Source organism: Phoxinus phoxinus (assembly GCF_949152265.1).
Source record: "Phoxinus phoxinus genome assembly, chromosome: 15".
Taxonomy (NCBI): Eukaryota; Metazoa; Chordata; class Actinopteri; order Cypriniformes; family Leuciscidae; genus Phoxinus; species Phoxinus phoxinus.
The window spans coordinates 31775099-31799727 of NC_136890.1; the positions used below are offsets into that span (position 1 = coordinate 31775099).

Genomic DNA, 24629 nt, shown 5'->3' on the forward strand with positions numbered 1-24629 from the left:
TTCTCGTGTTACGCAGCACGTTTGAGCTTCAGCAAGAACCAATGAGGTTCATTCTCATGTTACGCAGCACGTTTGAGCTTCTCAAGAACCAATGAGGTTCATTCACTTGTTACGCAGCACGTTTGAGCTTCTCAAGAACCAATGAGGTTCATTCTCATGTTACGCAGCACGTTTGAGCTTCAGCAGCACAAGGTTTGTTCTTGCGCATCAAGCAGGTTCGGTTGAGCTTCTGTTTATGTTCAATGATGAATGTTTAAATGTGAATAAAAGACTGTTCGGTTACTGACATTCTTCAAAATATCTTCCTTTGTGTTCAGCAGAAGAAAGAAATTCATACAGGTTTGAAACAACTTGAGGGTGAGTATATGATGACATAATTTTCATTTTAAAGTGAACTATCCCTTTAATGGCTTTTTGCAATCTGATGTTAAACTTGTATTCAGTGAGATCAGCGTATTCAACTGTACTGTATTAGTCAAACAAAGGCATTAAACAAAAACACAAACATTCATATTTGTGTCAGAACTGTAAATGTTTATTCCAAAGAACATTCTTTCATACACAATTTTAAAAAAGTTACAAAAAATAACTATTTCAGACGAGCTGAATAAACTAAATGTAGAGGTCTTAGGTTCAAGGAACATGATCCATGAAGGTTTGCATACAGCAAGGCACTATATACCGGCAAGAGAATCCCAAAAAAAACAGACATTTTCCATAGTGAACGTAGATCCTGCTTGACATTAGTTCTCGTGTAGCCTTGTTCAGCTCAAGACACTATGAGCCACAGTGCGGACGGATGAGCAAAGATTGCTTCATTTGTCCAGCTGTTTGTCCTGGCTGACATTCCTCGTGTTGAAGAGTCTCTGCAAATGTGCCAAAGCAGATTCCTCTAGATTTACACACTAATAACATCACGTCCTCAGCACATTGAACACATCGGTAAACATCTTTGATCAGCTACAGCTAACTTAATGGTTTTAGCCTTTTACAAACTTTTCCAGGTACCTAAAACAGATATTTGTGTCAGATTATTCTTTCTCTTTCACCCTCAATAACTTTTGAAACAAAGAGGCAACACTTTCTAATAACTTTTTAGAGTGAAAACAAACATTTTGTTTAACAGATCAGTAGTTTATGCACATTTGCACATAACATTGAAGTACATCAACTGATGATGATCGGCTTATTATCAGAAACATAATGTTACTGAAAACAATTATTAAAGGATTCAATCATTTTTAGCCAATCGGATGCTTTAAAATAAAATAAAAATCAAAGGATTCAATCATTTTTAGCCAATCGGATGCTTTAAAATAAAATAAAATCAAATGATATAATGTTTAACAGATCAGTTCATGCACATTAAAACATGAATACTGTATGAAAATATATAGCCAAATGAATGTTTGACATTGAATGAAGGCTATTTTACTGACTTGTTAAGCTTTGCATAATGTTTGTTACAAAAGTTATTAAAAAATGTTCACCTTTCAGAAATGCATATCCACAAAAGACGTCATGTTAAATAAAACAAATGGATCCAATCAGAAGTCCAAGATGCTTAAAAAAGTAAAATCAGTCTGAAGTTTTACAAGAGAACCGAAACATCTGCAGCTGGTGCAACACAATAACTTTTTTATGTACTGTAAAATCATTTCAAACAGCGTCTAAACGTAATTCCTCTTGTCATAGTCCCCGTTGGGTGTTGATCTTTTGGTGGGCGCGTATTGTGCCGAGTAGCCGGAGTTTCTGGAGGCTGGGCACGAGCAGCAGAGCATGCTTCCCCCGAGCAGCAGAAGCGCGGTGGCCGCCCAGCCGATGTAGAGAGCCGCTCCGATCTCCCGCTTCTGGGACGCCGGCACCTGCGGGTTGTAGAAGTCGGAGATGATGCTGTTGGCCATCCAGCACAGGGGCACGAGCATGAATATGGCACTGATGATGTAGATGACCCCTCCGACGTTCACCACCCGTGCCTTCACGTTCTCCGTCTTGATGCAGTTGGTGCACTGCGCGCCGGCGATCACCACCATCAGCCCGATGACGCATAACACCGACGAGATGACCGTGAGCGCGCGCGCGGCTTGGAGGTCGTGGCTGAGAGCGAGCATGGAGTCGTGGATCTTGCACTGCATCTGGCCGGTGCTCTGCACGGCGCACGACATCCACAGGCCTTCCGAGATGGTCAGCGCCACCACGATGTTGGCCTCGATGAAGGCGGTGACCTTCCAGCTGGGGAGCCAGCAGACGACCATCTCCAAGAGCGTGCCCAAGACGCACAGGATCAGACCCAGGATCTCCAGAGCCGCGGAGGCCATCTCTTTCACTCCTTGTAGTGCTTAAATATATCTGTGCACCTGCTCTAGAACTTTGGGAAGGTCTGGGAAGGCTGCTTTCCTCTCCAGAGTCTTGTTTTCTTTTCTTCTAAAGTCTTTTATCCAAAGTTTCTTCTTCTCTCCAAAGTTTATTCTTTCCAAAAACTTCTACCCAAAAGTTTCAATCACAAAAACTGAAGCGCTTTGATCAGGTGGACCGCATCTCCTCGCTGCGTCTCCTCTGTGCTTTGACTAACGGACTTCTCCTGGACTGGGAATAAGTGGAGTGGAATAATAGCGGTACGCCAAGAGGAGGGGTGTGTGTGTGTGTGTGTGTGTGTGTGTGTGTGTGCGCGTGCGTGCGTTTGTGTTTGTCGAAGACTGAAGTGAAACTTTCATCCAATCGCACAAGAGAGCATCTGTTGCTCGCCAATGAGGATGCAGAGAAGCTGTGCGTTTGTGTGTGAAAGTCTAAAAGGGGGGTTTATAAACGAATATAACGAATGTTTTTTTTAAACAGCTATTTTTTATATTTTATATATTTTTTTTTTATATAAAATCACTTATAGTTATATAGGCTATAAGCCATCACCAAAACAAATACAAATAAATCAATAAAAATATATAAAAAGTTAAATATTATCAAAAGTTAAATATCTCACTTGAATTTCATTAACAAAATATTTTTTCACAAATCCTATTCGTGTTTAGACATGTTCACTGAAAGCACTGGAAACAGCCCGCTCCTAGAAACTGTGACCTATCTCCGCCATCTTGGCTCTAATTCGCCGCTCTATTGGCCGTCCTCTACATTGGTACTTGAGCCGTAATGGCTTCCGTTGCGCCCTGTCTCTTAATCCATCAGAAAATAGGCATTATGGGATAAGGGCGGAATTGTAGCAGCGGTTTCCGGATTCCCTGGATTGGCCTGCTGGAAGAAAGAAAACAAGAGAGGTGGAAAAACTCCAGGTTTTTGTGTTTTATCACGCGTTTATAACAGGTAAGGGCTTCTGGCGCTTAAAAAAGTTAGTCGAAGTTTCTTCACATTTGTATCCGGAAGTGATTAATCAGCCGAGACTTTGTGTCAGTTCCTTAGCGGCTTCACAGTAACTGTTGCATGTCAAAAGTTACATTTCAAATGAAGTAATACAGTTGTATTTCTCGATACTTTGTTTATCTCCTTGAAACTGTAAGGTGACACACATATGGTTTGTTTTAGTGCGGGCGTGTCAGTTTTAGATGTGTTACGTGCTCTGAATTAAGAACATTTTTATCAAAAAGGGTGTGGACGAGAGGAGGTGTTTTCACTTCAAATGGGGTGCTATAAAAGTGTACCCAAGGTTATCTGTTGTTTCATTTATAAAGTACATAGGAATTTGGCATTAGAGAGGGGTTTATGGGAGTCGAGGAGATGATGGCCAGAGTTTGACAGCACATTTCACAGTTTAATAGCACGTTCTCTGCCTGGAGCAAACCTCCTCACTTTTAACATGTCCTCCCGTCCCGGGAGCCAACAATTCAGTTTCGTTTAGTATTTCTGAGAAAATGCTTACCACACATTTTCTGCGTGTTAATGTTGGTATGTGATAGACATTAGAAGAATGTTTTAATAACAATAATACAATACATATAATAGTGATTTTAATTCAATATAAAAAATATTTTTTTCGTACCTTTATGTATGTGCTAAATGTGGTGATAAAATTAGCAAAATACAGAAGGAATATTTTGTATGTATTAAAGGGATAGTTCACCCAAAAATGAAAATTATGTCATTAATAACTCACCCTCATGTCGTTCCAAACCTGTAAGACTTTCGTTCATCTTCGGAAACACAAATGAAGATCTTTTTGATGAAATCTGAAAGATTTCTGTCCCTCCATTGACAGATGCGCTACAACCACTTTGACACTTCAAAAAGTTGATAAAGAGATCATAAAACTAATCCAAATGAATTGCGCGGTTTAGACCAAATTTTCTGAAGAGACTCGATCATTTTGATGAAAAGATAAAATTTATGCTTTTTTCACATATAAACATCAATCAACGAACATAAACAAAACCTCAACCAAACCTGCTTGATGCACAAGAATGAACCTCATTGGTTCTTGCAGAATCTCAAACGTGATGCGTAACATGAGAATGAACCTCATTGGTTCTTGCAGAAGCTCAAACGTGATGCGTAACATGAGAAGGAACCTCATTGGTTCTTGCAGAAGCTCAAACGTGATGCGTAACATGAGAATGAACCTCATTTGTTCTTGCAGAATCTCAAACGTGATGCGTAACATGAGAATGAACCTCATTGGTTCTTGCAGAAGTTCAAACGTGATGCGTAACATGAGAATGAACCTCATTGGTTCTTGCAGAATCTCAAACGTGATGCGTAACATGAGAATGAACCTCATTGGTTCTTGCAGAAGCTCAAACGTGATGCGTAACATGAGAAGGAACCTCATTGGTTCTTGCAGAAGCTCAAACGTGATGCGTAACATGAGAATGAACCTCATTTGTTCTTGCAGAATCTCAAACGTGATGCGTAACATGAGAATGAACCTCATTGGTTCTTGCAGAAGCTCAAACGTGATGCGTAACATGAGAAGGAACCTCATTGGTTCTTGCAGAAGCTCAAACGTGATGCGTAACATGAGAATGAACCTCATTGGTTCTTGCAGAAGCTCAAACGTGATGCGTAACACGAGAATGAACATCATTGGTTCTCGCGCATCAAGCGAACATGCTTGAGCTTCTGTTTACCGCCACTGTTGTGTGAGTTGATGAATGTTTAAATGTGAATAAAAGCCTAAATTCAATCTGTTCATTATAAAGCAATCACGTCTCCTCAAAAAATATGGACTAAACACACACACAAAACTAAACACACACAACTAAACTGATTAGATATCTTTATGAACTTTTTAAAGCGTCAAATTGGTAGTTGCGTAGCTGTCAATGGAGGGACAGTAATCGCTCAGAATCCTCAGATTTCATTGAAAATATCTTAATTTGTGTTCTGAAGATGAACGAAAGTCTTTCAGGTTTGGAACGTTATGAGGGCGAGTAAATAATGACAGAATTGTAATTTTTAGTTGAACTATCCCATTAAGAAGCACTATAGTGATGATCCTAAAACACTAGTCCGACTCCAAACACTTTTTGTTGGGTCTCAGGGCGCATTTATAAGACAGTATTTGAATGTAATGTTTTAAGCTGAAGTCACATGTTGTGGCAGCTTGTATTCATCAAAATTATATCTTTTGGCTCGTGTTTTGTTAAAATAACCTTGAACCTACATAGAAGTGGTCTGAAAGGAAATCCCAATTTATAATAAGCAGGATTTTGGCAAGACACGTGACATGTAAACAAGATGAGTTTCTAAATGACCTCTTCTTCATTATAATAGACTGTTAATTGTTAATTTTCTTTTTTATTGTGCAAAATGTCATTTATTTCTTAAGTACTCCTTATAGTAGGTGTTTACAGCTTGTTTACTGCATGTATAAAGTCACTGTGGTTCTGGTTTTGTACTGAGAAATGTTTGACATTTTTTGGGGTTTAATTATGTTTTTTAATTTAATTATTATACTAATTTTTAGGCACCTATAGTATGTTTTATTCGGAGCAGGAAAAAAATCCTTGTTTTTGTACTTATTTTGTGTAAATAAAGTTAGAACAAAATGGAAACGAAACATAAATGTAATTAAACATTGTAAAAAAAAAAAAAAAAAATCAACAAACTTTAACACCGTGGTGATGTTTTTAGAATATTTTTAGAATAGCACAAAAATGCTGAATTGAAGTAAAACCGTATTCCACCGTTCAAAAGTTTGGGTTTTTAAAATGTTTTTGAAAGAAGCCTCTTCTGCTCACCCAGGCTATATTTATTCGATCAAAATGCAGCAAAAACAATGAAATAGTATTCCAATTTATAATATCTACTTTTTATTTGAATAGGTTTTGAAATCTAATTAATTCCTGTGATCAAAGCTATTACTCCAGTCTTCAGTGTCACATGATCCTTCAGAAATCATCCTAATATGATGATTTGATGCTCAAGAAACATTTATGATTATCATTATTAATGTTGAAAACAATGCTTCATATTTTTGTGGAAAACAGGATTCTTTGTTGAATAGAAAGTATAAAAGAAATTCACGAAATTTTTATATTACTGAATTTTCTATTTATATTTGCATTGGAGGCTGTCGGTATGGTTTTAGTTGGTGGATTGACACACTTTTCTGTTAATCGGCTAATCAGGCACATGTATATCGGCCAATAGTCTTGTAACAAACAGTGTTTCCCAAAAGCATAGTTTGTTTTCTGTTGGTAATGACGGAACTTGCATCCATTGTTTCTTTTGAAAAACACAGTCACTTTCTATATTGCTAGTATAGTAAACTGTTTTACTCGGCTGTGTAGTCGAAACTGAAGGTTGTCTCTGCTATCTTGGCTTTATGTGTCCCTGTCATCAAAGGACTTTTCTTCCCTTAATTTACATCTTTAACCTTTCACCCCATCCTCTTTCTTCCTTTATCACGTCTCATCCCTTGCTCTCAATTCCTGTCCTGTATGGATGTGTTATTTCCGTCGGTGTTTGAAAGCGATTCCGCCCTTTGTCTTGAAATCATCCATCAATACGCCAGAACTCTTCAGAGGTGAAGTGAATTACGCCGGGGGTCGTGAGGCGACACGTTTCACTCATAAACTCAAGTGCTGCTTTGAACGGTAGTTTGGTTATGACCGGCGGCGAGCCATCAGACTGTATATGTGGCGTTTGAGTCACATGTCTCACGAGCTTACGATCCGCTAAGCTCCATCAGGAATTCTGTTAAGAACCTCAAAACCATTTTATCGTAAAAAATGGCAAATCTTTTAAGTCTGGTCACCACCTGTGCTCATGTTTGAGGGTGAGGTAGAGTTGAAAGCTGGTGTGTTTGTTAAATATTTTCTTGATTTTGGAGTTTAATGCAAAAATCACACGTGGAGCTTCTCTCTGAAATCACTGTGGTGATAATGAGGCCACTTGATTAATCTGAGACTGGTTTATCCTTCCCATAATTCCCAGCTAGCAATAACAAGACCTCCCAGAGTGTGTGTGTGTACGTGTGCACTTGTGTGTGTGTGTGTGTGATAAATTGGGAATCGCAATGTCCTGCATTATAAAGGCAGCACCGTTACGCCCACAATCTGACATTTATCCTAAATTAGTTTCCATGCATTCCAGAGAAACACTTTGACTCTTGATTTTTCTTGCTTTGGGAGTAGAAACACTCGTGATCATAAAAATGAAGAACTCGATCTGTCAGTATTACAGCTGTTAGGCTTTTTTTCCCCTTGTTTTTGTGTAAATTAGGTTGGAACAAAATGTAAACGAAATCTAAATATGATTAAACATTGTGTAAAATGTTTAGATAGTCATGACATTTCACAGCATGATGGATCATCATATTAAGCTTTTTTTTCCCTGTTCAACATTAAAAAGCTCTGCAAAGGTAAAAAGTCACTCCAAAGTGAGTTATTCTCTATATCAGTGTCACTGTTTCTGAACTCACTGAAACGCCTCCTTTGTCTCCTTAGTCTTGAGTTTTCTTCCAGGAACAAACACGTCACAATATTCCTCATTTAAATAATTCCCACCCAAGGCTTTTGCAGAATAAAGGGGCGGGGCCTGCTTGAGTTAGTTAGTAGTGTTGAAGCTCATGGTTCTGGTAAGGGACGGGACATTTCCCATACACACTCGAAGCAGTTGACCAATCACAACACACGGGTCCAGCCGACCAATCAGAGCTCATTGAGTTTTTCGGAAAGAAGGGGCTTCAAAGATCCAGGAACAAAACAGAGCTTTTCTGACAGACTAGGGAGTGAGGAGCTGCAACAATTAAACAATTTTGATAAAAAACTGTTCTAGTGGGGACCAAAATAAATACTTTGTTAAAGGGCATACAATATAGCCGCCTTAGGTGAACACACACAGTACTGTTCAAAAAGTTGGCATCAGTAAGATTTTTTTATTGTTTTCAAAAGAAGTTCACCAAGGCTAATCAAAAATACAGTAAAAAATGTAATATTGTGAAATATTACAGTTTAAAATATAATTTATTCCTCTGATGCAAAGCTGATTTTCTCTGTCTTGGGAGTGGAAACACTCATAAAAATGAAAAACTCGATCTGTCAGTATTACAGCTGTTAGGCCTTCACTGTGAAGAGTTTCAGAACGGCTGTCTCTGAATCAAACACACTTTCAGCTAAACCTCATAGTGTGTGTGTGTGTTATGTGATTTATGAGAACACAAATTTGTATAATGCACTGGTATTACAACAACTTAAACGTGGTTTATGAGGACATTTCATGAGTCCTCATAATTCAAATAGCTTAAAAAACTATTTATTGAGTTATACGTTTTATTTAAAATGTAAAAATGCAGAATGTTTCCTGTGATGGGTAGGTTTAGGGATAGGGGCAGTGTAAGGGGATTGAATATACAGTTTGTACAGTATAAAAACCTGTGTGTGTGTGTGTGTGTGTGTGTGTGTGTGTCCTCATCTATGGGGAGTGGTAGAAATGTAGGAAAGCGTTTCCAGGAAGATGAAAGATAAACAGTATTGTTCCCTCCCTGTCGCCACCCCTCACTCTCCTCTTCATGTCTAACACACTCACACACTCCCAGCTTCTCCAGAACAGTTTGTTCCCCATCAGTCCAACCCTATGCAGATCTGTCACCGTGTGTGAAGGAAGATCAGATTTATGGAGAGCTTCAAATGACGGTGCATCCATTTAAATGTGAATGTTTTATTTGACTGGAATGTGAAGGATTATTTAATTGTCCATCTTTTGCATTTAAGATGCAAGATATATCAGTGACCATACCAGTATTTATTTATTTACTTGGTTAAAAAATTTGGGGTCATTAAAATTTTTCAAAAAATTGATGAATACTTCTATTCCGCAATGATGCATTAAATCAATCAAAAGTGACAGTAAAGACATTTATAATGTTACAAGAGTTTTATTTCCAACAAATGGTGTACTTATGATCTTTCTATTCATCAAAGAATCCTGAAAAATAATCCGAATCAATGTTTCTTGAGCATCAAATCAGTATATTAAAATTATTTCTAAAGGATCATGTGCCTTGAAGATCACGAAGCCTTGAGTTTTGTTTGGATTTTTTTAGGAATGTTTCATTTTTCACTTTTTTTTTTTTTTTTGTAAATGTTGTGTGTTATTGTAAGTGTTCAGTAAATTTTTGTCAGTATTAAGTATTATTATTATTAGTTAAAAAATATATATTTTTAGCGTTCTATTGGCAAGATACATCAGTCTTTAAAAACTCATATCGATTGGCAACTAAATCTCTTCTTACGATGTATTTTCCTAAACGGCGAGTTCAAGAGAAATCTTCCAAAAGACCTTTAATTAATTTATTTTAATGTTTTTTTTTTTTCTTTGTCTAGTTGTCAGGCAGGAACGTCATGTCGCAGTCTGGAGAAAAAGGAAAGGTAAGACGGATACTCCTACTTAAAGTGTGTAATTGTTTTGGATAGTTCCTAACTTCTCCATTAAATGATCAGAGTTACTTGTAGGATGATTTCCTGAACAGTTTCTTTTACTTGGTCGTGCTTTCAAAACATTGATCTCTTGAGCGGGCCGACATGTCAACATCTGACTCCACCAATGAAATGAGTTTATAGTCCATTTGCTTGGTCAATGGAAGAGGAAGGGAGTGCTTGGGGAAATTATTATTATTTTTGCAATCAAAAATTTTGCAATTCCTTTTGGTGCTGAATAAATCAACATACTTTACCTTTAAGTATTAAATGTTTCTTTATTAAACTTGTTCATCGGTGTAACAGTTCTGATGTGTGTTTCTAGTTTCCTGATGCTGCAGGATATGTGGGATTTGCCAACCTGCCCAATCAGGTGCACAGGAAGTCCGTGAAGAAAGGCTTTGAGTTTACACTGATGGTTGTAGGTGCGTGACATAAACACAGATATGGATTCAGATGGACACACACACACACACACACACACACACACACACACACACACACACACACACACACACACACACACACACACACACACACACACACTGCTTTTAACTGGGTGTTATTTGTTCTCTTAGGAGAGTCTGGTCTTGGTAAATCAACCCTCATCAACAGCCTCTTCCTGACTGACCTCTACCCAGAGCGCCATATACCTGGAGCGGCAGGTAAACGCACACACGCACACACACACACACACACACACACACCCTGAGGTCTTTATTAACTCTACAGGATATTGTGTCCAAGACCAAAATAATCCTAGTAATCATGAGAAATCCTCTGTAGATTATCTTTATTTTGGCCCAAAAAGCATGCAATAGTGACTCTTCACTCCTGTTTACATGCAATTTTCATTATTCCGGTATTCCGGTTGTTCGCTAAGTATTGTGGTTATTTTTACCATTGTTACTCACATTTGCACAGCACAAATGATGAACTCGCTTAGTATGTGTGTTACTATGGCCATTGTTTTGATCTACTTATGTCAATTGGAAAACACATTACTATGGACGTATAGGATTTTTTCAGATTCTTTCGATGTTTTCGTCCATCAATATATTGCCAGCAGCCATATCACCCTAGACCAAGACTGGTTGTCCACTGAAGGTAAGTAGGGCTGAGCCTGGTCAGTACCTGGATGGGAGACCTCCTGAGAAAACCAGTTTGCTGCTGGTAGAGGTGTTAGTGAGGCCAGCAGGGGGCGCTCACCCTGTGGTCTGTGTGGGTCCCAACCAGAGTGCGGATTGGGCCGAATTTTTCTGCCCGGCCCGCGTCCGACAGAGCAGTAACCGAACCCGACCCGACAGGCATAAAGATATTTATGTCCGAGCCCAACACAGTTAAAATCTCATTTTTTTCTCATGCTAATGACACACGTATGTTTGTTTGTGTGGAAAGCCCGCTTTTATTAAGCAACTGTCGGAAGGCATTTGGAAATGCAACAAGCGCACTTAACACAGCGCACTTAACACAGGCGCGCGCACATTATGTACCTATTTCGTTGTCACTGCTACATAAACAAATGTCCGCACACAGGAAGACAGATGTTATGGTAATATTTTACATGTATTTTAATCACAAAAACTAACTTTTGCATCAAGTGAAAGCATCAGGTACATTGGCTACCTACACAATAATCTGTTTTAAATTTAAAATGTTCAATGCCTTATCACGCTGATGTGACCGAGCCCGACCCTGACCCGAACATAATTTCTAAATATCTGTCTTTGAGGTCCCAGAAAAAGCGCTATATAAATGTAACAAATTATTATTATTATTACATTCATGTCGCACAAGGCTATCATCATAAACTCTATCACCCCAAAAATGTGATGCCTTCTTTACCGTTATGTTTACAAATCTGCTCATGACAACATCATCCGTGTACGTTACTTTGGCCAGAGTGGAATAGATGCGATTAAAGTGTTTATTGTGTTTATTCAGTGCCTTTGAGTGTGCTTTAATCAAGATAACATGACATATTGCTCATCATCATCACATCATTTTTCTAATATGATTGGTTCTACATTTGTGTAAATTCAGCATCCTCCTCCTATCTCTGTTACTGGCAAAGCAAATTTAGATCTACCAAGTCACAGGGTTATTAGTTCGGTGATTACTCAATATGTCATGGGGCTATTATATTTAGATAACTATCTAGCCGTGTCATAAGTCTCCACTATTTTGACACCAACTTTGACTAATAGTCTTGGTACATTTTGTTCTCAGATGTTAAATGTTAGACCTGCAAAAAAAAAAAAAAATGTTAGTCATGGTTCATAAAAAAAAAATCTCACATATAGTAATTTTGTTTTGTTTTTATCTATTTTAAAAAAAATATATAGTTTACACATGAAACTCGAAAAATGTGAATATTGTGCAAAAGTAATTCAACTTAAAAGGTGAAACTAATATATTATATAGACTCATTACATGCAAAGTGAGATATTTCAAGCCTTTATTTGTTATAATTTAGATGATTATGGCTTACAGCTTATGAAAACCTTTTCACAATATTCTAATTTTGAATTTGGGGTTTTCATAAACTGTAAGCCATAATCATCAAAATTATAACAAATAAAGGCCTGAAATATCTCACTTTGCATGTAATGAGTCTATATAATATATTAGTTTCACCTTTTAAGTTGAATTACTGAAATAAATAAAAAATAAAAAAACTGTTGCACGATATTCAAATTTTTCAAGATTTCACCTGTACAATGTGATATTTTGTTATAATTTTTTTGAAATTTCTAAGTGTCTTAAGTGTGCAAATGCTTCTTTGTAGAAAGCAATATTATTTTCATCATGATGCCACTCGCAGTGGAATGCAGAACATTTCTGATTTAGATGCTCAAGGGATATAAAATCCCTTCAAATCCCTCTGTTGAGCACTTTGTCTATTAAAGCTCTGTAGAGAATAAGGTTGTTTTCAAGAAAATAATCCCGTCTGTAGCCCAGGGCTTCCTCCCAGAGGTTCTCAGAAAGCGCTCATAACTTTTTATGTTGCATCAATAAATCATGAGGTTTAATGTGATTTGTCTCGATGCAAATGTTTATGCACAGCTTTTGTTCTGTTTTTGTTCTGAATGGGGTTTTGTTGTGCTTGCAGAGAAGATCGAGCGCACGGTTCAGATTGAAGCGTCCACTGTGGAAATCGAGGAGAGGGGAGTGAAGCTCCGCCTGACTGTAGTGGACACGCCTGGATATGGAGACGCCATCAACAGCCAGGACTGGTCAGTGTGTGTTTACTCAGCTAAATTTATCTCGAGAAGTCAGCAAAATCTGACCAAACCTCCCTTTGGAGACATCTGGGGACATCTTCAGTTATAAAAATGATTCAAACATACATTACTTTATATAAAAGAAAAACCTATAAACATTTCTGGTGTGTCCTCATTTAGATTGCTGAATGTGTGCATGTGGTAAGAAACATTTTGGTAGAGACCAGCCACTTTCAATGAGTGTGGAAGGTGAAATTTCTTTCTTCCGAGCCATATATTTACTTCTAAGTTTGACGTTCTCCATGCATTATCATTTTCCCTGTACCATAAATTATTGGTGGTGGATAATAACGGGATATTTGCGAAGCACAGCACTCCTGCTGTAAATACATGCCGTCACAGATTTGAATGCCATTTTTATTTGTATCTTGTTGCTACACTGATTCTGCATTGCATTATATAATTACATTTTATTGCTTTTGCATTACTTTTTTATATAGGATCTGACACATTTCTTATTATTCGAACGCTTAAATCACACTTCTGAATGTCATTATATTATATAACCAAATAATTAAGCACCTTTTTATTGTGAAAGTAAAAATCACAAGCTTTTAAAAAAAAGACAATTTCACAAAATGATGTGAAAAGCATACTTTGCACATGGAAAACGTGTGGTTTTGGAAGCGTTCCCATGTGAAATCTATGTTAACATGTTAAAAACATGCAAAATTCATGTATTATTTCTAGTACTTTAAATTATATAGTGTATGTAGAGATGTTTTTTTGTGTGCAAACTCTCTACATGCAAATTAGTGCTGTTGCTAAAAATAATTGATCTCACCTAGACGCAGATCTTGACCCATCCCTACTTATTTATTCCTAAAACATAAAGTTTATGTAATGTGTGTCACTCTTGACATGTTTCTGCACTTGGAATAGTGCTGCTGTTGTTTTGCAGAAAAATGTTCCTTAGGTAGTTGAAATAGCTGTGTGTTATACAAATATCTACCACAAAATTAGACCTTGCATATAACTATGACCTCCTGAATGAAAGACTGAACTGATTATTAACTTAATACTCAGTGTTATGTGTCTATGTATCTCTATAGCAGAGACTATTTACTTTATGGCACTTGATTGTGGATTATCGGCAGCTGTTGTGTTTGTATATGGTCATTGAGCCTTGCTGAGGAATGCTGGGAACGTCCTGTTTGAAAGAACAATATCGTCCCCATCTCTTACCCACAGACTTCTAATGCTTTAAATGAAAATATGCCATCCACGTTACCTACCAATATTATCATGTCATGTTTCCTCCTTCCACCTCTCGATACGGTTTCAAGGCTGAGATCTACAAAAGTGAAGTGCAGTGATCATATCTGCGTCAGAAGTGGTTCAGTGTGTGCTGTTTAGATAAGTCTGGAGACTTTAGAGCAAAAGGGAATCTGGTGGTGAGAACTGAGAGTACATGTCAACTAAAACTCAAATTAAAACAATAATAATATTTTTGGTACTTAAAATAAACGTGAACCGAAACAAAATTAAATATAAAAAATTATTTTGTTCCATCTAGTTGCCAAGGTAACATTTCTTATTTTTTATTTAGTTTTACTTGATGTACTTAAAACTACAACTAATACTGAAATAAAAACATATTAGGGACAAATTCTGTCATTAATTACTCACCCTCATGTCGTTCCAAACCCATAAGACTTTCGTTCATCTTCTGAACACAAAAGAAGATATTTTAAATTAAATCTGAGAGCTTTCTGTCCCTCCATTGACGGCTACGCAACTACCACTTTGATGCTTCAAAATTTTATAAAGAGATCATAAAACTAATCCATATGAATTGAGCGGTTTAGTCCAAATTTTCTGAAGAGACTCGATCACTTTATATGATGAACAGATTGAATTTAGGCTTTTATTCACATATAAACATTAATCAATGCACACATCTGATATGGTTAATGGAAGCTTATGGTTCTTGCCCGTCAAGCAGGTTTGGTTGAGCTTCTGTTTATGTTCGCTGATCAATTTTTATTTGTGAATTAAAGCCTATATTCAATCTGTTCATCATGTAAAGTGATTGAGTCTTTTCAGAAAATTGACTAAACCGCTCAATTCATATGGATTAGTTTTACGATCTCTTTATGAACTTGAAGCGTCAAAGTGTTACTTGCGTAGCTGTCAATGGAGGGACAGAAATCTCTCAGATTTAATTAAAAATATCTTTATTTGTGTTCTGAAGATGAACGTAAGTCTTACGGGTTTGTAACAACATGAGGGTGAGTAATTAATGAATTTTGGGGGGAACTAACTCATAAAAATAAAAATGACAAAAACACAGCAAACCTTTAAATTGAAAATGAAAGCAAAAACATATAATAGGATCTCAGTGATACTAAAATAACCGTGGTGCGTCATTGCAGAACAAGAACCTGTAAACATGATGTTGTGTAGCGTTTTGATAAGCTTTGTTTTGACTAAATGGTTGTTCACCGTTTCTAAAACGCATTTTCCTATCCTGCGATTAGATTGTGGTTTTGTTCTGCTGAGATCCATATCCGATGTTTGTTTAACGCGCTTGTTTAATACAATCACAAGCTTTTATATCTGAGTATTTCCTCTCAGCTCGTTCTCTGCTTTATTCTCTTCAACAGCTTTAAGACGATCATCCAGTATATCGATAATCAGTTTGAGCGATACCTGCACGATGAGAGCGGACTGAACCGCAGACACATCGTTGACAACAGAGTACACTGCTGCTTTTACTTCATCTCTCCGTTTGGACACGGGTAAAACACCTGCACATGTTCTGCCTTTCTTCAGCGGTCAATAAAACATTTTATTTATTTAGTCCTAAATTAAGGCCTGTTTAAAACAAGAGTGATGCATCAAAGCAACATGACCAAAAAAAAAAAAAAAAAAAAACTCAGCTGAATATTTACATGCATGCTATTCAGACTAAGAGTAAAAATCAATTTTCAGCGGCTTGTGAGAAATATTCTTAGGTCACATGAAACCCCACGAAAAAAGTAAAAATTCACATCAAAGCTGTTCAAAGTCAGTCCCGGTCCCGGATAAACATTTATTTAATTGCCGATGCCAAATATTTATTTGCCCATCACTTCATTTCAGGATGAATTTTAATGGTAGATGCATTGTTTTGTTTCCATTTCTGTTATGGTCATAATTCATGCTTGGTACAAACATATCTTTACTCTGATTATTTCATATGAGAATTTTTTTTGCATTTTATTAGCATTTTATTTGATTAAAAATACAGTAAAAACAATAATATTGTGAAATATTATTACAATAGAAAGTAACTGTTTACTATGTGAATATATTTTAAAATGTAATTTATTCTTGTGATTAAAAGCTGAATTTTCAGCATCATTACTCCAGTCTTCAGTGTCACATGATTCCTCAGAAATCATTCTAATACGCTGATTTGCTGCTCAATTAATATTTCTGATTATTATCAATTAACGGTAGTATAAACAGTATTGCGTCATATTTTTGTGGAATATAATCTTTGATAATTAGAATTTTCAAAAGAACAGCATTTATTTGAAATAGAAATCTTTTGTAATATTATAAATGTCTTCACTATTAATTTTTATCAGGTTAATGTATCCTTGCTTAGTAATTTTTTAAAACAAATCGTACTGACCCTAAACATTTGAATGGCAGTGTATGTGATTTGTGCTTCTGTGTGCTTGATTTTTATTTTATTTTTTTACCAGCCTGAAGCCTCTAGATGTTGAGTTTATGAAGGCGATCCACAGCAAAGTCAACATCGTTCCTGTAATCGCCAAAGCCGACACGCTCACGCTGAGAGAGAGAGACCGCCTCAAGACAAGGGTAAGCCTTTTCTCTCTAGAACAAGTACAACTGATCATGTGATCCAGGACTAGTTGCAAAACTAACACGAAATTGTATATTTGAGCTTCTTTGTGGTGTGGATTTGTGCTTTTCAAGATAAGAAACACACTTTTGACTGGTACACTAAATGTTTAGTGATCAGTCGTAGGATGTGCATGTGTTCATGCTCATGCATTGTGACATTCCTGCAGTCCGGCGTGAACACAAGTATGTAAAAAGATGTGCTGTAGTGCACGGATCTCCATGGACAATAGTGGCCTCCTCGTGCTGTCTGCAGATGTTTCCCTTTAACACACACACAATCACACACCCTCAGGATTGTGTCTGAAGCGAGGTCAGGTGTGTGCCGACCTGCACGCTCCATGTCTTCCTGCTGATGTGCTCCGCAGGTTAAGTAGGACGGTGATTATGTGGCGTGTATCTGGCTCGACATCATTGGGACGTAATCTGTAATCCCACAGGAAGCTCGTGCAGATCAACATGAGCACTGGAGCTTGTTCAGCATTTCTGCTGCTGCTTTGAGCACAATTATGTCAATGAACGCAGTGGTGGAGGTTTATTTTAGCAGTGTTTGAATCATACGCTGCCTCTAAAAAGTTATAAAACTTTCCTTTGTAAAAACAAAAACAAAATTTTAGAGGGTTCAACAGCACAAATGTAAAGCCTACATTGTTGTTTAAGTGCTTATATCATATTATATATATATATATATACAGTACACACACACACACATATATATATATATATATATACATATATATATATATATACACACACACTAGCATTTTTTTTTTTTGAAGTCTCATCTACTTACCAAGACTGCATTTATTTGATTAAAAATACAGTAAAAACAGTAATATTGTGAAATATTTAAGACAGCTGCATATTTTTTAATGTAATTTATTCTTGTGATGCAAAGATGAATTTTCAGCATCATTACTTCAGTGTCACATGATTCTTCAGAAATAATTATAATATGCTAAAAAACATTCATATTATTATTATCATCACTCTTTAAAATGCTTGATACCACAGCATTTATTTGAAACAAGAATCTCTTGTAACATTATAAATGCCTTTACTGTCACTTTTGATCAATTTCATCTGTCCTTGCTGAAAAAAAGTATATGCAATTCTTTATAACCCCAAACTTATAAACTTAAAACTTATAAAAATAAACAAAAAAATGTGGACATGATTAGAAAAGGCTAAAAAAGTCACACTTTTACTCTTCGCGGTGCACTAAATACATTCAAAGGTAGTGAATATAAATTATGATTTCTAGTTTTATAAGATGTATTTAGTGCACCGCGAAGAGTAAAAGTGTGACTTTTTTAGCCTTTTCTAATCATGTCCACATTTTTTGTGTTCACGTAGTAAAAAGTCAGTTTCATAGCATTCTGATGGAAAAAAAAAAATAAATTAATGTAAACTGTCAAAAGTGGTTGAATCATTTGGTTATCTAGTTTCCTCAGCCCTAATTCTGTTAATCTGATGTTAGTGTGTCTGTGTATGGAAGAAAAATGTGCTAATCTATACAGTCATTATGTGTTGTTTTATAACATTGAAGTCTTCAGTCTATTCCTGTATCTCCACATGTTGCACATCGTTAGATTTTGCATGACAAAAGAGCCATAACAAAACAGTAGTGAAAGAATTTGTCCTCCATCCCCCACAAATCAACATCCCATCCTGTTAAACCCGCAGACACCTGCTGATCAATGACTTTCACTAGCATTAAAAGAAAAGAAAAAAGACCCAGTAATCACTGATCTCTTCTTGTTTATGTTCTGACTAATCTTGAGGTTAGGCCGTTTCTGATTAAATGTCCCAATTGACCTCTGTCAGCGTCCTTTGTGTGTGTAAACATTGACTCATTACAGAAAATGGTCCTGTTAGAGACAGATTTAGAGACTAATGGAATCTTTTCCACATCCTGCAATCACTGCATGTACGACGTCCATCTATTTGCAGGAAAGATTAGCCACTGTCAGCCATTTTAAGCTAAACGACCCCAACAGATGTCTATGTGTGTGTTCTCGTGACGTGTGGAGCACAAATGTGCGCTCTTCAGTTTGACATGTGTAGTGATGTCAAATAGAAATAGTTCACGCAGAAGAACACAACTAATGTTTTCTATCACTCTTAATTAAATGTACTTCCTGGATGGCTCACACAACACACAGGAAGTCACAGGGCTTCATTGCTTATGCTGCTCCATATATAGACATCGCTTTGGACACTGAATTGCTTGTATTTATAGTAGTTCCTGTTATTCGCTCGCTCCTTAGATGCCAGTTTTCTCTTCCTGCAGGTAATTTCAAAACACATTTTCATAAACATTCCCACATTGCTGTGTTTGCCAATCCATGTTTTGTTTTTTAAAGGGGGTAGTTCACCAAGAATGAAAATTCTGTCATCATTTACTTATCCTCACAAATTGAACTTTCTTTCTTCACAAAAAATAGTATACCGTAATAAAAAATAAAAAAATAAATTGTAAAGAAAGTAAAAACTATTTTTTTTTAAAGAAAGTTAAATGTTTGTGTATATACAACTGGAAGCCAGTGATTATAGTTCATAAAGTTATAAATATGGATATTTTTCTTACAAAATCACATCGCTTCCCTTCAGAAGGCCTTTATTAACCCCCTAGAGCCATTTACTCCCATTAACCATTTACTCCCATTATAATGCTTGGAAGAGCCAGGATATTTTAAAATATAACTTCTATTGTGTTTGGCTGAAAGAAGAAAGTCATATACACCTTGGATGGCTTGAGGGCGAGTACATCTTGGGATAATTTTTGGGTGAACTATCCCTTTAAGCTCCAAAAAGACCAAAAAAAATAACGAAAGCACTAAAAAAGTAGTTAATGCACTATATGCAATGTATTCCAAGTCTTATAAAGTGATACATTACCATTCAAAAGTTTGAGGTCATAAGATTGATAAGATTTTTTGGAAGAAATGAACGATTCATCAAATCAGGCTTTTCTATTATTAAGCTTTATGTGAACTAACTACTGTTGTTGCTGTTGCTGAGAAACCCATGACTACTTGAAACTTTGATTGTTTAAAACTTAATTTTAGGAAATTGCCCCATCAAATCTGAATGTTAAAGTCAATGAATTGGAGGAAGTTTAATGCTTGTTCTTTTCGTTGGTACCTCCACAAATGCTTGAGTCCTTTTTCTTACATCAGTGATTATCAGGAAAGTATGAACACTCCCTTCAGATTTCTATCTACCTGATCTTTTCCCAAGAAGACTCTTGGACGCAACTTCCAATAATCAGTTCTGAATTATGTGGAAGCGCAAGTCAGCATTTCCCGATGTCGTCGCAACCGGTAAAGGTTCCCGAAATCCTGCCGTAAGAATGACGAATGGCCCATTGTGTCTTAGCGGCCTGACTGATATTTATGTTTAATTTTCACCCTCACTTTCTCACCGTGATAGCTTCGCTCTCATTCTCTCACAGGACTGCCACCCCTCTCCCCGATCTTTCTCGCACCATCATGAAAGAGGGAAGCAGCTTGTGTAGAACAATATGGCCTTCCTGTAATGTGTCAGGCCGATTGGCAGGGAAAGCCGGGTCAGCGTTGTGCAGGACTCTTATCAGAGGCCGGACTGAGGTCATAAAACCCTGAAACTTATAAAGTACTCGAGGGACGTTTAGGTAGCTCTCGTTTCCTGCCCATAGCAGTGATATATGTCGAAGAGCTACTGGTATGGAAACGCCAGCAGCAGATCTTGTCCGTATGAGAAGGAAAGCCTTTGTGAACGAACTGACGTACATCTGGGAGGAGATTTGTTCAGTCGAGTTGCATGCGATTCCCACAGGTCAGATTGTAGGTGCGCTTGGTGGGTTGCATTGTTGTGTTTATGTGAATTTGAATGTTATTGTTGATGTTTGCCATGCTGCGATCCCCATCACGCTCATATCTCAGTCTCCAAACTGTCAAAGCTTTCCTCTCTTTGTCCTCTCGGTTGGCTCAATGGGAGAAATGTACGAAAGCACCAACAAGCGTTGTGCAAGATTGTGTGGTTGCCAAACGTTACCAGCCTTGTTGTTTTTAAAACACAGTGGGGTCAAAAAGTCTGAGAGCACTTGTGAAAATGCATCTATTTTTTATTATTGAACATGCATGGTTTCATTAAAAATCATACTATCAGCAGTGCAATTTGAGTGAAAATTTGAGAATGTCTTTGGTGTGTGTCTCTTTTGCTTTAAAGACATCAGCATCGGCAACTACATGAACAAAACTTTATGATCCTGTTCTCCAGCATGATTTGAGATGTTCAAAAGAGCATCAGTGGAAGCATATACTTGTGCTTATTTTATTTATTTATATATATATATGCACACACACAATTTAAAGCAGGAAATAAACTAAAAATTATTAAATATAAAGATTTAAATGCATGTATACCATGCATTTGGTTTTCAGTGTTGTGCAAGATTTTCTGACCACACTATGTTTATGTTTTTGTGGCCGTGTGGTCATTAAGCACAGGGCTTTGGTGTTAAACGTCTTGTTTACTGTATGTTGTTTGACACTGTTATTCGTAATGTGTTAGACCAGTGAGGTCACTTTGTTTTCAAGGCTTTCCAGTCTTTTCGTTCATCTGATCTTGATATCATGTCTTCCTCAACTGCAGAAGTTAAAACTGTGAATATCTCATGGTTTGGGTTTGTCCGTGTCCACATTCCTCCCTTAAATGAGGGTGTGGATATTTATGTATGTTCTCAAGCAGAATGATTGCATCCTGGAATTGCAGCTCACGCAGCCCATATAAAACAATAAATATCCAGCACCGGTCACATACGCTTTCTGTGACCAAGACTTGACCTTTATTTAACACTTCAGTTTTTCAGGATAGAGTGGCCACATGACTAGGACAGACTTTTAACACCTCCACTTTGAACGGCACAATCAAATCCAGTTTGTGTTAAATAAATCTGCTTTTGAAGAAGCATATTTAACTCTTTAAAAGAAAAATTCACTAATAATCTATTACTCACCCTTATACCGTTCCAAATCTGTTTCTGAGTTCATTCATTTTAAACGACATATAATGAGTGTTGAAATGGTCACACTTTTGCATGCAAGTCTTTCAAACTGCAAAAAGGACATAAAACCACCAAGAAAGTACCATTTAAACAGTTCATACACTTGAATAATTACTAAATAATAGTGATTTAAATGGTGAATTATGGCTTACATGTCTATCTGACTTGAAATAGAGCGCACAAATCACATGGACTATTGTTATACTACTTTCATAGTGCCTTTGTGTCCATTTAAAGCTTGAAAGCCTCAATGTATGATTCTTCTAAATTGGCATACAAGTTTAGAAATGCATAAAGGTAATTAAATATAAAGTGTTTCTTTAAAGAGCATGAATACCAAAATGTGATGCAGATAATGAAATACTAAGATGTCTTCAGCAAGAAGTTACAATCAGCTGAAATTCTGCTGTTCTTATCCAATTGTTCATACTTTAATTGTAGCATCTGGTTTGCCAAAGGCCTCCACACACACACACACACACACACACACACACACACACACACACACACACACACACACACTCATCCCTGACTGGAATTTGCTGGAGTGAGCGTCTCCTCGCATCCCGCTGTTTCAGAGACGCCGGATTAACATTAGCCCTGGTACCAACACACACAAACAGGTCCAAGTAATTGGTCAGTCCTGTTGAGTTTCTTTCAGAATTATATAAAACCCCTGTGTGTTTTTGTACGAATGAAAGGCCTTCACGAGCTGCAGGTAGCCAGCGGTTTTATCCCGAGACAAGGGATCACAGTTAAGAACTTCACGGCTTTTCAGTTTGACACGCTTTACTGCTGAATAGTGATTTTTACAGTATTTCATAATTGTTTATACTGCTGAGTTCTGTCATTTTAAACCACTAAGTAGAATCTGCATGATAAACAAAAGTGTTTTTGTGTTAAAAGCGACGGTTTTAAACCGTGTAAAATCTGCAGGGAGTGGTTGGATTCAAGGTGCTTATTCATGCTGAAACTCGACTGCGAGAAACTACTGTTTTGCTCCCTGAAGTATAATCTCATAATAATTGGTCTGTAGACAGGAAAACTATATTTAACTTATTTTGATGTGTTATGTACTTAAATAGTGCCTGTCCTGTTTGTGGCTCCTATTTTTGTGCAAGTGACCAAATGTTTACGAGCCTTTTTAGTGTTACATTATCCAACTAGTGCACAGTTATTAAGATTGTGTCATTTAGAGATTCTTCTGTAATCAGGTCATTTTGTTTGTGACCTAGTGCACTATTTTCTTTTACATTCAAAGCATTTTCTGGCAGATCCATGTTTAGGTGCTAATATTTACAGATGCAATATTTTAACATATTCAGATTTTTCTGTTCCGTCTGTGCTGCCCAAACTGATCTGCATGAAATGATTTGTGTGCATATTGATCCATGCCGTGTTGTACAGTTGGGGAGCCCATTCTCGTCTCTCCGTTGTTCCTCAAATGTGCATTTTAAGGCATTTTGTGCTTTAAAATGTAAGTTGCTTACAGAGTGCTTCAAAAGGATTGCAACTAGCATAAAGATGTGAGCTTGACTAACTGGTTTAGTCTTTATACATCTACTTGTTTGCTAGTTATGTTTACATTGAACTGCAAATTGACCGTTCGCAAAGACCCGCCCCCTTTAGTTACTGTTGCTATGTCCGACAAGCTACGCCGCTGTCACGCCACACCATGTTCTCACACAGTGAAAAATACATTGCGGAGCAGAGAGACACTGACAACACGCCGACAGACACAGACCAGGTTACTTTTCGGTTACTTTTGATATTAAACAAAGTCTCACCTTTGAAATTGGTCTTTTTTTTAAAAAGAAATGTAAACAATAAATACCGTTTTGTGGCTCTTTAATGTGTCATGACAGATCGCTGCAGAGCATCAGTTAAAGCTGCTCGTGAACCGATCATCTCTTCCTACTAGTTAATTTATAGCATCAACTAAACATGAATGAACATCAGAAGGAATGTTGTTTTAACCACAGAAAGGCGTCAATACACTCCGCTTCTCAAGTTCAAATCCTCCAATGTTAATCTACTAACTCTCCTGACTGCTTTGTCGGACAAAATGGCGGATGGCGAAGTATGATTGGTCAGAGCACCTGTCAATCAAACTCCCTTGAGAAAGGGTCAATTAAGGCACGTTCACACCGAGAACTATAACTATATTAGCGTCCACACCAGGTGATGATATCGTTCTGTTTATTCTAAGCGCGCTGCAGTTTTGTCGGATGGATTCTGATTGGCTGCCAATGTTTTTATTGTTCATCAAATATAGTTTCTCTTTGTCGTGGGGGTGTAACAGTACATGTATTCGTCCCAAACTGTCCCAGTACGTACGTCATGGTTCGGTGCATACAGTCAGACTACGAATACAGTCAATCACAGGCGATCCACACTCCAATCCAGAAGGGGGTAGATGGGGTAATGCAATGCTGTTTGCTAACCGCCACAACAGGAAAAAGAGTAGAAGAAGTGACGATCTACGCACCAACCCAATACTAGAGTTCAGATGACACGCAAGCGCTTGCTAGTAGCCTATAAGCTGAGTTTCGATACATTTTTGTGACGCTCTCC

At 37.2% G+C, this 24629-nt stretch overlaps 2 protein-coding genes across 3 annotated transcripts in view; one reads left to right on the forward strand and one right to left on the reverse strand.

The window, feature by feature from the left end:
- Positions 1-521: 521 nt before the first annotated feature.
- On the reverse strand, positions 522-2648 carry cldn5a (claudin 5a). The gene has a single exon (XM_079638096.1). It carries the CDS (start codon positions 2316-2318, stop codon positions 1671-1673), a length of 648 nt encoding a protein of 215 aa, XP_079494222.1. The 5' UTR covers positions 2319-2648; the 3' UTR covers positions 522-1670.
- Positions 2649-3163: 515 nt separating this feature from the next.
- Positions 3164-24629, forward strand: part of LOC307012056 (septin-2) — a 35504-nt gene continuing 14038 nt past the window's right edge. The window contains exons 1-7 of one of the 2 annotated variants that reach the window (XM_079638293.1): positions 3164-3315; positions 9774-9818; positions 10192-10291; positions 10445-10531; positions 12979-13102; positions 15757-15891; positions 16846-16963. In XM_079638293.1, the coding sequence (XP_079494419.1) occupies positions 9792-9818; positions 10192-10291; positions 10445-10531; positions 12979-13102; positions 15757-15891; positions 16846-16963 (591 nt within the window). In that variant the 5' untranslated portion in view covers positions 3164-3315; positions 9774-9791. The remainder of the gene's footprint in view (positions 3316-9773; positions 9819-10191; positions 10292-10444; positions 10532-12978; positions 13103-15756; positions 15892-16845; positions 16964-24629) is intronic. The other variant, XM_079638294.1, reaches the window with a different exon arrangement.

Bases quoted from the DNA above. Each gene is read 5' to 3' on its own strand.
- cldn5a (XM_079638096.1), bottom strand. From the start codon at position 2,318: ATGGCCTCCGCGGCTCTGGAGATCCTGGGTCTGATCCTGTGCGTCTTG.